The 16,028-nt window shown below is 41.8% G+C and overlaps 2 protein-coding genes across 2 annotated transcripts; one reads left to right on the top strand and one right to left on the bottom strand.

The window, feature by feature from the left end:
• The first annotated feature begins 322 nt into the window (after positions 1-322).
• LOC114566708 (uncharacterized) lies at positions 323-5,241 on the top strand. Its single transcript, XM_028595397.1, has 6 exons — positions 323-727; positions 1,012-1,149; positions 3,219-3,388; positions 3,522-3,586; positions 4,907-5,007; positions 5,114-5,241. The coding sequence occupies exons 1-6, from the start codon at positions 682-684 to the stop codon at positions 5,236-5,238; spliced, it is 645 nt and encodes a 214-aa protein (XP_028451198.1). The 5' UTR covers positions 323-681; the 3' UTR covers positions 5,239-5,241.
• Positions 5,242-11,758: 6,517 nt separating this feature from the next.
• Positions 11,759-14,605, bottom strand: LOC114566926 (uncharacterized). The gene is made up of 4 exons (XM_028595779.1): positions 14,593-14,605; positions 12,719-12,828; positions 12,460-12,609; positions 11,759-12,367 (listed from the first exon to the last, which is right to left on the bottom strand). The coding sequence occupies exons 1-4, from the start codon at positions 14,603-14,605 to the stop codon at positions 11,759-11,761; spliced, it is 882 nt and encodes a 293-aa protein (XP_028451580.1).
• Positions 14,606-16,028: the final 1,423 nt, after the last annotated feature.

Genomic DNA, 16,028 nt, shown 5'->3' with positions numbered 1-16,028 from the left:
CACAGGCAGTGAGTAATCATCACATTAAACCAGTCACCTTGAATACCAAATCATATTAAGCACAATTTAATCTACCACATTATGTGTAAATCCCAGTGAAATATTAGAGCATATTTCTTCTGTATGTCTTCTGTATTTACATGAACCTGCATTTAATTGTAAATTAACTCAATGTTTTGTTTTTCAGACTCTGGACATTCAAATGTAAACCAAGCCAGCCAGTTGAGGGGTGTTGAGCCCAGTCACCAGTCCAGCCACAGCGACGGGTCCCAGCACAGCGACGGGTCCCAGAACAGCAACCCATATCAACACAGAAACCGGTCCCGGCACAGCGACGGGTCCCGGCACAGCGACGGGTCCCAGCACAGCAACCGGTACCGACACAGGAAGCGGTCCAGGCACAGCGACGGGTCCAGGCACAGCGACAGGTCCCGGCACAGCGACGGGTCCAGGCACAGCGACGGGTCCCGGCACAGCGACGGGTCCAGGCACAGCAACCGGTACCAACACAGGAAGCGGTCCAGGCACAGCGACGGGTCCAGGCACAGCGACGGGTCCAGGCACAGCGACGGGTCCCAGCAGAGCAACCCATACCGACACAGAAAGCGGTCCAGGCACAGCGACGGGTCTCAGCAAAGCAAACTGTACCAACACAGAAAGCGGGCCAGGCACAGCGACCAGATGGGACACAACAAGCAGTCCAGGCACAGAGATTTGTCTAAAAACGGTATTCCTACGAATGCAATTCACAGTGGCAAGAGTGTAAATGTTCTAAAGTAGCGGCCATGTTATAGTGCATATTTTGAACAACTGGTTTTGTGTTTAACATTTTGAGCTTCATGACCGACCACTCAATTTATTCTATATAAAGTATCATCATGGCCAAGAGTACATAGATCCCTTTGCGCCGACTGCTGAACTTAATTAATCATATGGGCACACAACTTGCTACAAGAGCTATATCCACTATCACGAGCAACAAAGTAATATTTGACAAAATTTGTCTTTCAGATGACGAAAGTGTTCAAACGCCACTTTCAAGATACACTGGGAGGTCTTTCTCAGAGCAGAGTAACAGGTCCTCTGCACATGAATCCAGTACAGGGTCTCGTAGGGAAACAGACTTAAGATTTCCAATGGCCATGGCAAGTAAGTACAACAGAAAAAAAACACTAAAAATAAATTTAACAGGACATGGTTTAAAGGGATATTTCACCATTAGAAAGATGAATATATCTTTTATATTGGGTCTCTTGTGTAGTAGAAATGTGATTTTTTGTTTTTTTTGTATTTATTTATTTATTTTTTGGGAAATTGGTGGCCTCTAGGCCGAGAAAAGCCAGAAAATGTGTTTTGGGCTCATGTGGATGAGAAACACCAAATCCCAGAATGCACTTGCTTCGCTGCTTTAGAGTCTACTCCCAAGCCACGCCTACAGTTTACAGACAGACAGTGAGACAGTCAACTAGGGCTGAAACGATTCCTCGAATAATTCGATTACAAAAAATCCTCTATGCAAAATGACTTGCCTCGAAGCTTCGTTAAATCAATGTTACCAACGCTGTAACGCTGACGGACGGTGTTTCTGCACGGATCATTATTACTGTCGCACGCCAGACGCTGGTCAGTCTGCTGCTGCCGACACATGCTAGAGCGTAAATATCGAGGGGCTAAGAAGAGACATGCTGGAGAAAACGACAGAAAGTGTCCAAAGTTTGGAATCAGTTCAAACATAATTAAAACAAAAACTCTGTACTGTGTGTCTACTGCAAAATGGAACTAGCTTACCACAATAATAGCGCAATGTCAGTGCTTTAGCATCTCAACAGAAAACATGGAGTCTAACTTAATCATACATTCCACGAAGCGGACCTGACGATGAAAGTAACTACACCAAACACAACAACTACCAAAAACTAAGACAATAATGTGTAGTGGTGTCAACAATTTGATCTAAAGAGCTGATTTGTTGACTGTCCCTTTTGGAAAAACAGCTGATTATTCTCTCTCTCTCTCTCTTAGCAGAGAAACAGCTGATCAATGATCTAATAGCATAAGTGAAACAGCTGTTTAGCATTGTAATCAAATATATAAATGAAAATAGGTTGAGTATAACTAACATTTACATATAGGCCTATATACAGATCAGTCTCAGGTTGAAACTGAAAGTTAAGTTGCACAACTTAAAGTAATGTTTAATGTATGCCTTAGTTTGAGGTTGATATGATTTGAAATCAATGTAATATGGCACTTAAATGCACTTAATATGTTTAGTTTTTTGAGATATGATATTGTAAGCAATGTAGGTAATAGAAATGTTGCTTTTTCCGAAAATTTAACCAAACTATTGTTTATTATTGACACAGCCCACCTCCACTAGCTAGTCTTACCAGGCGACAGAGGCCTGGTAGCTGGATAGTCCACAATAACCACTGTTGTTGTGTACCGTACTGCCATGTTTCCACAACAACAAAAACACAGCAGTCTCTGAACTCGCGTTGGGAGTTTCGTTGAAGTTGGATGTAGTCCAGTTTGTTTAATGAGTGGACACTTGCAAGCAGGATTGATGGAACAGGTGGCCGGCTAGCGTTAGCTTTCCACCTAGCTAGCTCATACTACTATAATACTGCCCTCGTTCTGCGTTTCACCTCTGACGATGTCCCCTTACCGGCTAGTGGCATCGAGTGACACCGCAGGCTAAGGTGCTGGTCTCCGTAGCAGGCGAAGCTCGCCTAGTGTGACGAGTATTCAGTCTGTAATAAAGTGTCCTGCATATTCATAATTATTGTAAAAGTTTTCTGCTGAAAAGAGAGCCTTTTTAGCGAAGCTTGAAGATGGCTGACACTCGGTAAGCTTCATGTAAAGACGACAGTCCAGCCCCCTATGGGCGGGTTGAAAACATGCAGACGTGCTGGCTGTAGTCCACAGACTCTGGGCAAAAATGCCTCAGATGACGCTAAATGATGAATTTTGCGTCATCTGAGACCCACAATACAAAGAAATATAGTCTCAGGGGGACACGAGGGAGGTGAGCACCGTCATTCAAAAATACTACCGGTTTCTACTGATGCAAAGCTTAATGCTAAATCAGTGAAGTATCCCTTTAACTTTGTACATCTGTTTAAAGATAACCGTATTATATTTTCCTATTGGCTCCTTGCCAGCAGTTTAGACTGGCAAAGAGACTTTTACATATGTGGTCCTTTTTTTGTTTTCAGTGTTTCAGAAAAAAGTCTTAACTAAATTGGTGGATATCCACATGGAGGTCAGAAGGCTGGGAAAAAGCGAGCCTCCCCTGTCATCTGCCCATATAGAGCTACTGGAGACAATGGAGGAGTTTGACAGACAGGAGGAACGCCTGAAGGACAAGCAAGCTTTTGAGTCCCTGGTATGACTTGCAAGACACAATCTGGAAGTGATGTAATTTTATGCTATTTATTATTATTCTGTGGTATATCAGTGAAACTTGTTATAGGTTATCGTTTTTCTAACATAACAAATAATACCCCCTCTTTTCAAAGGTTTTGCAACTTGCAAGAATTGGAGGGAAAGATGTAAGGGATTGTGTCCACAAAATTCTTGACAGGTATTTAACAGGATAGATAACAGGATCCCTACATGTAACATGCGTAATACAAACACGATATGTTTCTTGTCACAGTTTTCCAGTCGACAGAGGATGTTACATATGTTAACCAACTTATACTATACACTTTATTCATCAGGCCACTGTCTGAAACAAGTAAGCTGTGGAAAAACAGGAAGAGCTCTAGAGTTGAATTGACTGCCATTTTTATATTTCATAAAAGGGCAAATTGTAGGGGTGGTACGGTTCATGAAAAAACACCAGAACCGCTCTGTTCGCTAGTCTCGGTTCGCTAGTCTCGGTTCGGAGCGTGTGTGTACCGCACGGTTCGTCAGTCCACTGTTAATGGTCACTAACCTCTTACTGCAGTAGTGCCAACTTTCGACACCTATGTTAAAAAACACTTACTGGAAATGACGAGCGGGATGGGCGTGACAAATGCAACCCATGGCAGCTGATTGGACGATTGCGTCACATGGGTCTGGCTGGTCCCTAATTTCAAAACAGACTGTCATGGCGGCTCGTTCAGAATACGATCTCATATTGTACTAAAATAGTTCACCAAAACGTGTTTCTGAAAACATTTTAAGCGAGAAATAGGCCATGTAGTTGCTGAATCTGTCTTCATTTCAGATCAACAAACGTCAGTTTAAAAGATTTTCGTCAGATTTTGAGAGACACCGAGCCGACCGCTCCTCAAGTGGAGTGGGGTGCTGCTGCAGGTCACGTCACGTCACCTGTAGAGATGTCAGGTGGGAGAGAGGCTGCCCAGAGCTGGAGGATGCTCCAGCGTCGTTTATAGTCTGGTGTGCGGGAACATTTTGGATTTCATGTTACCTATGATGAAATAAAACAATATAGAACTGCCACTGTGTGCATGTTTTGTGCAACATATATTCAATATGCTAATTTTAGCTATATGCTGAAGTATATTCTGGAGTGTTAAAGATTAAAAGAAAAAATAACAAGAACCGAAAACCGTGATACGAACCGAACTGTGGGTTTTGTGAACCGTACCACCCCTAGCAAATTGATAAAAAATCTCCACTGTCATTTGCCCATATAGAGCAGCTGGAGATGATGGAGGATATTATAAATGCAATTTAATTATCTGAAATGTAATCATGAGATTACAACTTGACATGGAAGATAAAGAGGAGGGGGTTCTACAAGTGCAGGGAAAGTATGTCATTGTAGCTATCAAATGGTCACCTCAAAGGTTTGTTTAATCGATTCCAGAAAAGTGTCCCAAAACCACATCTCTTTAGTCTACTCTTGGCACTCGCATGTAAATTCTAAACTGTGAATTTGTTTCTTCAGGCTCTTTACCAACCGGCTAATGGCAAAATTCGATATGAAGGGGAAGGGGAAGAAGCAGAAACTACCTCTGGAGAAGACTACAACTTTTGAAGCAATTAAAGGTACACAGCATTCCCTCCTTTCATGTATGTGAACTTGCATATTGCAATGTACCACTGGTTTTCTTTACATATTTATATTGGTTTTGTTTTTGTTCAACTCTTGCAGCTGCAGTCATGCAATGGGATAAAGAAGCTACAGAGGCTACAATCAAGCATCATGCAGCAGAACATCTCAAACATGCGCCGGGGAGGAAGGGAGGTGGAGGGCATACAGGGGTGGAAAGTAACTAGAAATTTTGCATGAGTACTATAAAGCTTGTTTTATGGTTCTGCAGAGGCTTCACGCAGAGCTTTCGCTGTAGCTTACGTAAGTGGCCTGATGTTTATACTTGTGCATTGGTGTGTGCGCCGAGCGTGTGTGTGTGTGTGGGGGGGGGGGGGGGGGGTGATAGAGCAAGGGATAAAGTGAGTGAAGGCGATTAGCTTCGGAGGGAGTAGAAACTCTAGAGTCATAGTGAGAGAAACAATGAGTCTCCTCTATTCTTTCTGACCATGGTGGGAAATCTGGAGCAGGAGAAGTTATCCCTCTCCTTGATGTCATGTTGTTTATGGAGAAGGAGAATCAGGAAATGAGTCGGAGGAAATGCAACGCTACCAAGACCCGGTCGAGCGACGTGTAGTTACATTTTTTCGAGAGGTGCACGTCAGTGTGTTTATTTCTAGTTTAGGGGACTTTTTATCTCATTCCCTTCCTTAGTCTGGAGTAATTTGTTTTTTGTTCACTTGGCAGTACACTGTAACCATTACAATTGTTTTATTTATCAGCCTGTTAATATTTTGCTGAAAAACTCATTAAAGATGGAAAAAATAGTCACTATTTTTTTTTTTTTTTTTTAACAGATCAGATGTCACTAATTTCCATTTGTAAATAAGGCTAGTAAAATGTCTTTGCATGTCTTGGACAGGTGCATCAAAGGGATAGGTATTCATTTATTATTTACAATTTTAAAGCACTAGTTCTGCTCACTGATTTTACTATATGACTAGAGTGAGTTTTATTGAATACCATGGTCATCCAACCTTGGAATAACCTGAAGGTTTGATGACCAAAACATGGTTTAATAAAGCTAATAGTAAGACAGCACTGAATGGTGTCATTAACAATTAAAATAACAGTTGGTTTGGTAACATCTGAAATCAGTCCAAGAAATGCATCATAAAAACTTGAATTGTACTATGAATGTCCTTTAAGTGATGTTGAAAACATGTTAGAAATGACGTCGTAAAAACAACGTTTACAAAAGACGTCTAATGAACGTTCAATATTTAGGTAAATAGTTAAAAAGAAGACTAAAAAAGACGTCGCAAAAACTTTAATTCTGGCTCCTCAGTGGACGTCTTTTTAAAGTTTACTTTCTATGTCCCTTGAACGTCAAAAGTGAACGTTAAAAAGACGTCGCAAAAACTTTCATTCTGGCTCCTCAGTGGACGTCTTATTAACGTCCTCTTTTGATGTCCCTTGAACGTCAAAAGTGAACGTTAAATAGACGTCTGAAAAAGACGTCACAAAAACTTTCATTCTGGCTCCTCAGTGGACGTCTTTTAAACGTACGACAAAGACGTTAAATTGATGTCTTTTGGACGTGTCATTGCTCAGTGGGAATAATACAAAATGTACTTACCCAACAGTAGATTTTTAATGATATTATCGATACAACTCAATTCCTCCTCTCCTCGTGGTTGTTCAATGTTCAAGTTCCAGGTTCCAGAGTCTATGGGGAGAACGCGTTAACATCTCGTGAGATAATCTATTTTATCGCAGGATTTTGTAATATCATGAGATCTTTTGTTACTACATCTTGGCAGCAGTTTCCCTGTCAATGGCAATTACGTCCAACTCAGACATAAATGGTGACCGGATATATTTATGTTTTACATTTATACATTCCATAAAAAAAACCCGAATACATCAGGTACAACAGGTTGAAATAATGACTAAAATGCAGTGGCTTTGCAATGACTTAACCACACTGGGCACTGTGTAATTATAATTTATTTAAACAAGATAAAGTAAATATATGTACTTTGTATACAAATTGTGTATTTCTTAAAGATAATTCCTGTTTTTTTTCTGTTTTGCTTGACTAGACGTGTAAAAGACGTCAGTGGACGACTATTCGCAGCCTTGACTAGATGTGTAAAGGACGTCAGTGGACGTCTTCACAACCTCTTAAAAACTTAGCAAATTAATTATTGCAGTATTAACCATGCAAGGATTAAGTGCAGCTTTATCACAATTGATTTCATAGAGGGTCATGATGAACTATAAATGCACGTGTAAAGGAAGTCACCTAGTGAACGTCCACTTACAACTGATTCACAACATGGTATATGTTGAACTACACGTAGCTAAAAGTCCAAATAACAATTATACATGCAACCCCAGAGCACTGTTGACATGTACAAATGTATCTGAATGCATTTTTAGGAAATGTTCTGTGTAACATATTTTTACCGATTTATGCCGGATTCAAATCCGGGCCGCTGCAAAGGACTCAGCCTACAAGGGGCGCAAGCTCTTACTGGGGGAGTTAGAGGCCGCCCCAAGTCATTAATCTTTTGCCCAATAGTGATTTGGCATGTGATTTATGTATGCCTATTATAAAGAAACAAATAGGCTAGTCTGTAACTTTAGAATTTGTCACATACTTTGCTGTTCGTTGTTCTGAGGTCGCTGTGCAGTACGCACCGTACCATGTAGCCTACTTCATGGAGGGGGGGGAGAGGCAGAGGTAAAGTGGTCTGCACAGCCCCTGCCAACACCCCCTGTAGAAAATGACTTCCCGCGCCTCTGCTTCAACTACTCCTTTGCCACAGCATGTGCATGAAACATACCCATCACAAGACACCCAAATGTATGGCCTCTCTTTTTAAATTCTAAAGCCAGCTATAGCCACTTTTAGGTTGATGTGGGTCTTCAAAATGTCCTCGGTCACCATTACGCAAGGTGAGGTGTTGGATGTGGCACTGCACAGGCACATCCAACACCCGCGGCGCTACCATTGGGCCCGGGTGGGCCTGGGCCCACCCATTTTAGGTCTGGGCCCGCCCATTTTGACCCCGGCCTATAATGAGTAGTGAGTGATTTTCATTCTAGCAGTTCATCCAATAGAAGCATTGAAGCATTGAGTGAAAGCTTCTCAGCCAATCAGCGGCTTCTACCCCACGTGTGGACTCTTAAGCCTGCCCACAGGCTGCATCGTCACCAGCAAGTGATCCAATGAAATGAATGACTTTGGCGCGCAAGCTTTTCAAGCAAGCTCAATGAGACAGACACAGACTGTAGCTATTAGCTAATATGAAACGCAAAGCAAAGCAGCTTGTTTTCTTTTAAATTCAGCAGGAAACGCAGGAAGCAGGAGGAGGAAACTCCTGCCATTTTAAGTAACGCAGTTACAATTGACGAGTTACCCTCCTGCTCGGCCGCCCTCTCCCCATCAAGTCCTCCCGTAGCCACCCCCTCACACCAGCAAGGCAAGTAGGCTAACAGTTAACGTTAGTGTCTGGCTGTCTGTATGCAGGGGAACCCAGTTTTTATTTTTATTTTAACTGGCCCATCCAGTTTTCTGGAGGCCAACCTACAATCAAAATCCTGGCACCGCTAGTGATTTATAGGTGTCTATGGCATCCACCTCATGGTCCTTGCCCCACTGCAAAGACGGCACTCTCAGTGTGACCGATGAATGACTACAGATGTCATTAATTAATGTTTGTGATGGTGTTTCCAGAGATGTGTGCAAGACTCTGTGTGCAGTAGAGCCTGTGATCCGCCCCACCCAATGTTGATGCCAAGCCTTGCAGGCAGCTTGGCCTTTTGTTTCCTCTTCCACTTGGGAGCACTGCTCTTCTGTAAAGCCTTCTAAGTTGTCGTACCAGGGTTTGGGGGTGAAAACATTAGCATGGTTCTTAAAAGTGCTGAGCCCAATGGGAAGCTCCTCAGTGTTAGAGAGCATTTGCAGTAGTTGAATTTGCTGTGAGGCTGAAGCTTTTGGAATGGGTCTCTGGTTCCTGACACTTCTTTTTTTGGTGTGCTTACTGTAGAACTCAATGTCTTTAATCATTACTGGCTAAATAGTTTTGGTTGAAACACCATTCCAGGCACAGGTGACGCTGGTGCCTGCAACTTTGTTATAACCCATGCGGACACATGCTTTCAGCTTAAAGGAGAATTCCGCTCGATTTCAACCCGTAGCTCTGTTGTTTGTAAATCAGGAGTACTGTCAGTAGCGAGAAAAACGAAAACAAACGGTGCCGCCTACACCGAGTTATCCTCCTGCTAGATTTTGCACCCAACAGTCTTAAACAAGGCTTAAACAGGGCAAGTTTTAAACGTGTTTTTAGCCTCTAAACGTGTTTGAAATGCCATTACTAGTGCTTAGCCATGTGCAGTTATTCCTTACGAGGGAACACAGCGAATTTGACGGCAGTAGATGTGACAGAAAGGCATAAAAGTTGTGTTAGTCTTTACCTCTGTTCATGTACAGCTTTCCGGTCAAGCCCTCAACAATCGAGTGCCGATCTGATACAATCCAATAATCCAAAATGTATTTTTTCCACAAAAAAACGATTTGCCGAGGTCCTGTCCATAGTAATAAGCATGTATCAACAGGCTGTAACCTGACACCGCAGTGAAGCAGAGCTGCTGACCTACAGTTCAAACGTTCAGGAGCTCATCTGCATAGGTAACCTAGCAACGGCGGAGCCTGCCTGTGGCAGAAGCAGGGAGGAGATCACAGAGCTGACAGACGGAGCTTGGAGTTAGATCAGGACTAATATGAGAAAATGCTTCGAGTTTGTGCCTTTCCAAATTGCGGCAACCAAATGAAGAGATATTTGAGATTGTGCTTTCACCGTCTACAACCTCCGCAGCCGGGAGATTTTACCGTTATGGCTGGTTGCACTTCAGCTCCGTTGATAACATTAGCTACATGAGAGAGATTACCGTGTTTGCAGCGAACATCGACTTCACCAAAAAGAGCGTCAAGTCCCGGTATCTGAAGGAAAATGCCATTCCTAAAGCGAAAAGACCAGCTGCAAACAAATTGGAGGTAACGTCTTTATGATTTATACTTTCCAAGGCTATTGTAATTCTCACTTTTTTTTCTGTGAAGAAATGTTTCACGGTGTTGGTGAATTCTTGAAAAAAAAAAAAAAAAAACACTAAATGTTGTAAATCCCGTTACTGAGACCCGTGTATGATATTACCGACATGTAATTAGTAATGAGTTATATTACTGCGTTACAGCAAAAATGTATATATTACTGTAATTGCCTTACACCCAACACTGATTATGATAGATGCATCCTCAATGTTACGGTTTTGGCCATTGAGTCTGACTACAATGCTCTTTCTCCTTCTTACTTATTTAGGGGACACCATCCAGTGACATAGAGACAGAATTAGCTGCAGTGCCACAGTCAACTCCCAAGAAGGCGTCCAGCTGGTCATCCAGCCAGTTTCAAAATAGTTATTTCAAGTCCACAGAAGAAAAAAGCCCTTACCCCGTCATGGACAGAGAAGAAGGCGACTGCTTTGTAACATAGCCCCAGTTCCTCTGCTGGATAAGAGTGAACTGGTTGCTCAAGCCAGGTCACATTATAAGAGCATGTTCTAGACCTAGGAAAAGAGTACTGAACTATTTTTTCTTTGTACACTTCAGACTATGCTGCAGCATGATTATGTATAAAACCACACACTGTACTGTACATACTTTACATTAATTGTGTCTAGATTGTGATATTGTTATTTCCTTTTTTTTTTGAAGTAAAGACATAAAAGCTCAAATACACAAAAGCACAAATGTAATGTGTATTGTTATATTATAAAACCACTATAACAGACAAGTGCAGTATAGAACTGTACAATGTACTTATTCTTACAATTTATTTATTCTTACAATTTACTTATTCCGCGGCAGGGAATTAGTCTCTGTGAAGGCACGGAGGAAAGATTCAGACTTTTTTAAAGACACAGCTGTGAAGAGTAGGACTTGGTAATGCAGATCTTGTGGCGTCGGCGGAGATAAAGCGCCACTGGAAGACTCTTCAATTTTCTTCTCGTGACCCATAGTACGGAAATAGGAAAATCTATTTAATAATAGGTATAGTCAAATTGTGTGGAAACACAAGAGAGGCCTACTGTAAATACATTTTAAATAAGAATTGTGGTGTTGGGATTTGAGTCCACGGCAGCGACTCGCGCAGTGTATTGTGATTAACTATAGCCTAGTATAAATGCGACTGTTGAAATTTGGAGTTTACGGAAGGTGACTCCAGCAGTGTTGGTTGCGATTGTAAAATAACAGTAGTGGTAACCTGGCGGGTTTGCGCGTGCATGTGTGACGTCATCACACGCACGCGCATTCTTGCCATGTAATCTGATGATATGAGCGTGCGTCTGATGACGTTGCGGCCGAACGTCGGTACTCGCGATCACCATCGAGCGGTAGTGCATCTAATAGTCGAAGCTGCGTGCGCATACCGCAAGCGTAATGACGTAGCGGTCGAACATCGGCACCCCGCGAGCGCCGTCTAGCGGCCGAATATGGGAGCGCATCTCGTCGTCGAAACTGCGCACGGATCTAGCGGATGCGATGACGTAGGTATAGCTGTCGTCATGGTTTACGTGGGGGTGAGGCATTATTTACATTTTGTAAAAAGGTGTTAAAACATCTGACAGACCAATGGTTAGCTGTTAAGAAGGGGTTTGCTATTGGTGGATTGGAACGGAACCTCTATAGACTTATGAGTCTCACTCACATTGTGTGTTAGCTGTTTGCAAGACATCTAATTTATTCATAAGAGCATCGTTTTGTTTTCGTAATTCGGCTAATTCTGATTGTATTTGTTTATAATGGACATCGGACGCAGGTTGTTGAGGGGTAGTGTTGACACAATTCTCAAAAAGCTCTTCACTCTGAAGTAATGTTAACTGCTCAGGACCTCCTAGTGCCCCACCGTGTTCAAACGGATTGTTAGTAATATAATTAGGTACTGCTTGCTTATCAAGGAATGGAACGTTAACCTCTAATACATTTACAGGAGTGGTTACTGGGGTATTATCCCTGTTACACTTTTTATCTGACACAGTTATGACAGAGGTGTGTGGTATACAGCTGACATAATCGGTGCCTTCCTCGGTGCTATAGATACAGTTAAAGAGGTATTCACCTACATTATATTCAGGGGCCTCCTGCAAAGCAGCTTGACTCGATTGGTGGGCTGTAAGCGGTGTCTCTGTTAGTCCAGTGTCTTCAGACCCTTCTCCTGTAGCTTCCCGATTTGTTTGGTGTGATGTAGGGGCTGTCGCTGTTAGTTCTGTGTCTTCAGACCCTTCTCCTGCTTCTATGGCATGGATTGTCTAGAGGTATAACAACATATTTTTGGTTAAATAAAGACACACACACGCACACACACACACACACACACACACACACACACACACACACACACCTCATCAGATGTCTTTTGTAAAGGGGTATCCTTTTGTTCCCTCTCAATGGAGACACTTGGTGGCTGGTAGGGTTTTGGTGTACTATGTGTGAAATCACACTTAGACAACGACCAATGCAAGGACTCTAAGTCTTCGCTCGCCGTTAGTTGCTAAAACAAAGGAAAAGCCTTTTTAACAATATATACATTTTATAAAAAAAAAAGAAGCTTTTATAACACAATGTAAATATATTCTGCTAGATACAAAGGCGTTTCTCACCTCTGCAGTGGTGTTAGGATCGGCAGATACAGTGTCCGGGTAAGGCGAGTCTGAACAAAGGAAGGGCGGCGTCTTTTGGGCGGGAGGCCTTTCTGGTATGGCTTCACAGGCTGAAATAAGCATTAGATTAGAAAAAAAATTCTTTTTTTAAATACAACACGCTATTTTTTACGTTTTCCTTTTCAACTCACATCAATAGATCTCTTCTTAGATCCCTTCTTAGGCTTGTGTGGACATACGTATCTGCTCCACGGGGGTTACTGTGTGAAATCGTCCTCAGGCGTCAAATACAACTAAGTCTTCCGTAGCTTTTAGCTGCTAAAACAAAGGAAAAGCCTTTTTAACAATATATACATTTTATTTAAAAAGCTTTTACAACACTATGTAAATATATTCTGTTAGCTACAAAAGGATTTCTCACCTCTGCAGCTGTGTAAGTATCATAAGATACAGTGGCCGGGTAAGACGAGACCGGAACAAAGGAATGGTGGCTACTTTTGGGCGGGAAACCGTCCGTGTATGGCTTCACAGGCAGCAATTAGCATTAGATTAGAAAATAATCTTTTTTTTAAATACAACACGCTATTTTACTGTTTTCCTTTTCAACTCACCTCAATAAATTGCTTACGATGGCGAACGTTTTTAGGCGTAGCATCTTTCACAGAGATGGGCATAGAAGCACATGGTCTTTCAACAGGGTTGATTTCAGCCACACGGGCGAGCGAGTAGCCGTCGCCCTTACGGATCCTTTGTTCAGGGGCTGATTGTCTAGACACAGAATATATATATATATATATTAGGGCTGTCAAAATTAACGCGTTAATTTTTGCGTTAATTTTTTAATATTTAACTCGTTAAAAAAAATTAACGAAATTAACGCAGCTGTGTTTGTTTACTTCATGTGGCGGCTGAGAAACGTAATACGTCTCCATAATAGCAGGCGGCGCTACTCTGTATTGTTGCCCAAGTAATGAAAACCGGCAGCTGATTGGACGAACGCGTCACATGGGTTAGTTTTCTCCGGAAATCCAAAGCCACACTGTCATGGCGGCCGTTCAGAATACGATCTCATATTGTACTAAAATAGTTCACTGAAACATGTTTCTGAAACCATTTTAAGCGAGAAATAGGCCGTGCAGTTGCTGAATCTGTCTTCATTTTAGAAGATTTTTGTCAGATTTTGAGTCACCTCATTCCGCTCGCCATTTCCGGGTGAGTCCCGACTGCCCTGCCGCCGACTGAACATAGGCTCGTTGGTGATGAACTGCACCTCGCCTGTAAAGTAGACGAGAGCAGGCGACAGCAGCCTGGGACGGTGACAAAAATTTGCTCTCAAGTCAGACAGTTTCTAGCTGTTTCAGCAGCCTTCAGCAGGACTAAGCCAAATTGTTGCTGCTGCTGTTGAGATTTAGCATTTAAATATCCATTATTATAAGCTTCAGTCTCAATTTAAAAAAGCGATTAATCGCGATTAATTACAGCAAATTGTGCAATTAATTAGTTAATTTTTTTTAATCGATTGACAGCCCTAATATATATATATATATTAGATGACTATAAACACAGTGATAAATTAAATAGTAATAAATATTACATCCTGAAAGAGATAAATAAACCGTAAATACCTGTTTGCAGCGTTCTTATTCCTTATTAGAGTGGCCTTTTGTTTTATGTTCTGTCGTGTTGGGGTCTGTAGGATTGGGCTACACCGCGCTTTTTAAAAACAAAAACAAAACGAATGAAAACACAGTACTAAATCAATTAATGCTGTAGTGTATAATATATTTATAGGTTTTTACCAACGTTTTTAAGTCACAAATGTCTGAATGAATTAAATACCTTACAATAAGCTTTTTTTTTTTTTATTTACTCACCAAACGCAGCCATTTCTGTAGAAACGAATCCTCTTTCTTCAGAGGTCTTTGTTGAGGAAGACTAAGAAAACGAGGGAAAGTTTTAGATAGCCGCTTAGCTAGAAAATGCCGGTAAAAAAGTGAGCAGACCCCGTCTTGAAACAAGGGGTTTTAAACACCACAAACCAACCCCTTTATGATGATTTAACACTCACAACAATAGACCCCACATTTACAAGCTAACCACTGGTCTAACACAAGTTTTTAACACTTTTATTTTTTTACTAGCGTCATATGGTACAACCCACCAGCATTACGAACACACGATCAAAGTTTTAGCTAATTCATGAATGACTGAATGCATTAAATATCTTTGAACATTCTTAAACACAAGATTTGCTTTTTAAATTTACTTACCACACAAAAACGAAACAGCATTGCTTGCACCAAGAAAAATTAAAAAGTGAAACTCCAGAGGGCTTTTTGATGTGGAAAAACGTGGTAGCAAGCTAGCTACCAGACTAGCTAAAAAAGCATCTAAAAAAAAAAATAGCTAAATAGCATGAAACAAAAGGCTAAACAGGGCACTGCTGAAAAACGAACACTCGTTTTCACCAAAACATAAGACAAACACCAGATGGCCTTTTGTTGTGGAAAAACGCAACGTGGTAAAAAGTGAGCTACACGCCTACGCACTATGAACGAGTGTCCTCCGTCGTGTATAGCTACGTCTGTGAGAGTCAGCCTCATCGTCATTACGCTCGCGGTATGCGCGCGCAGCTTCGACTATTAGATGCACTACCATATTACGCCGCTAGATGGCGATCGCGAGTACCGACGTTCGGCCGCAACGTCATCACACGCACGCTCATATCATCAGATTACATGGCAAGAATGCGCGTGCGTGTGATGACGTCACACATGCACGCGCAAACCCGCCAGGTTATCACTACTAATAACTAATTGTGTAAATAAGATTGATTTGTTGAATTGAGAGTGTGCTAGCTCAGCAGTGTGGTTTTAAACAGAAAAAGCGTCCATTAGCGTCTATTCTGTAGTGACTGGAAAATGTGGGGTGGATTCTTAAACTGAAAAAAAAAAAAAGTCAGGGATAGACTAATCAACATCATGGCAGAACCAGTCCTGCCACAACCAAACCTCATGCAGTTCCAGCAACCCCACAAAAAAGCAAAGCACAGAAACAGATCAAGAAGATTCTTTGGCTGCTTCATCTGCGGACAGCTTACACACTGGGTCAGAGATTGTCCTATCAGGGGTCCCCCCCCCCAGCACAAATACCTTATGATTACAACAGACAATTGATATGTCTACAGACAAACAAGATCCTCGAATTAACTGAAGAAACCATACAGAGAATGCAGGAACAAGCAAACCTCTGTGAGCAAAACCAGTGGCTTTTAAAGGGTGCAAAAAAGTCGGAACAAGGTTTTTGGAGA

Source organism: Perca flavescens, chromosome 13 (genome assembly GCF_004354835.1).
Source record: "Perca flavescens isolate YP-PL-M2 chromosome 13, PFLA_1.0, whole genome shotgun sequence".
Taxonomy (NCBI): domain Eukaryota; kingdom Metazoa; phylum Chordata; class Actinopteri; order Perciformes; family Percidae; genus Perca; species Perca flavescens.
Note: the sequence above shows the minus strand (reverse complement) of the source record. Positions and strands in the feature narration are given on the sequence as shown.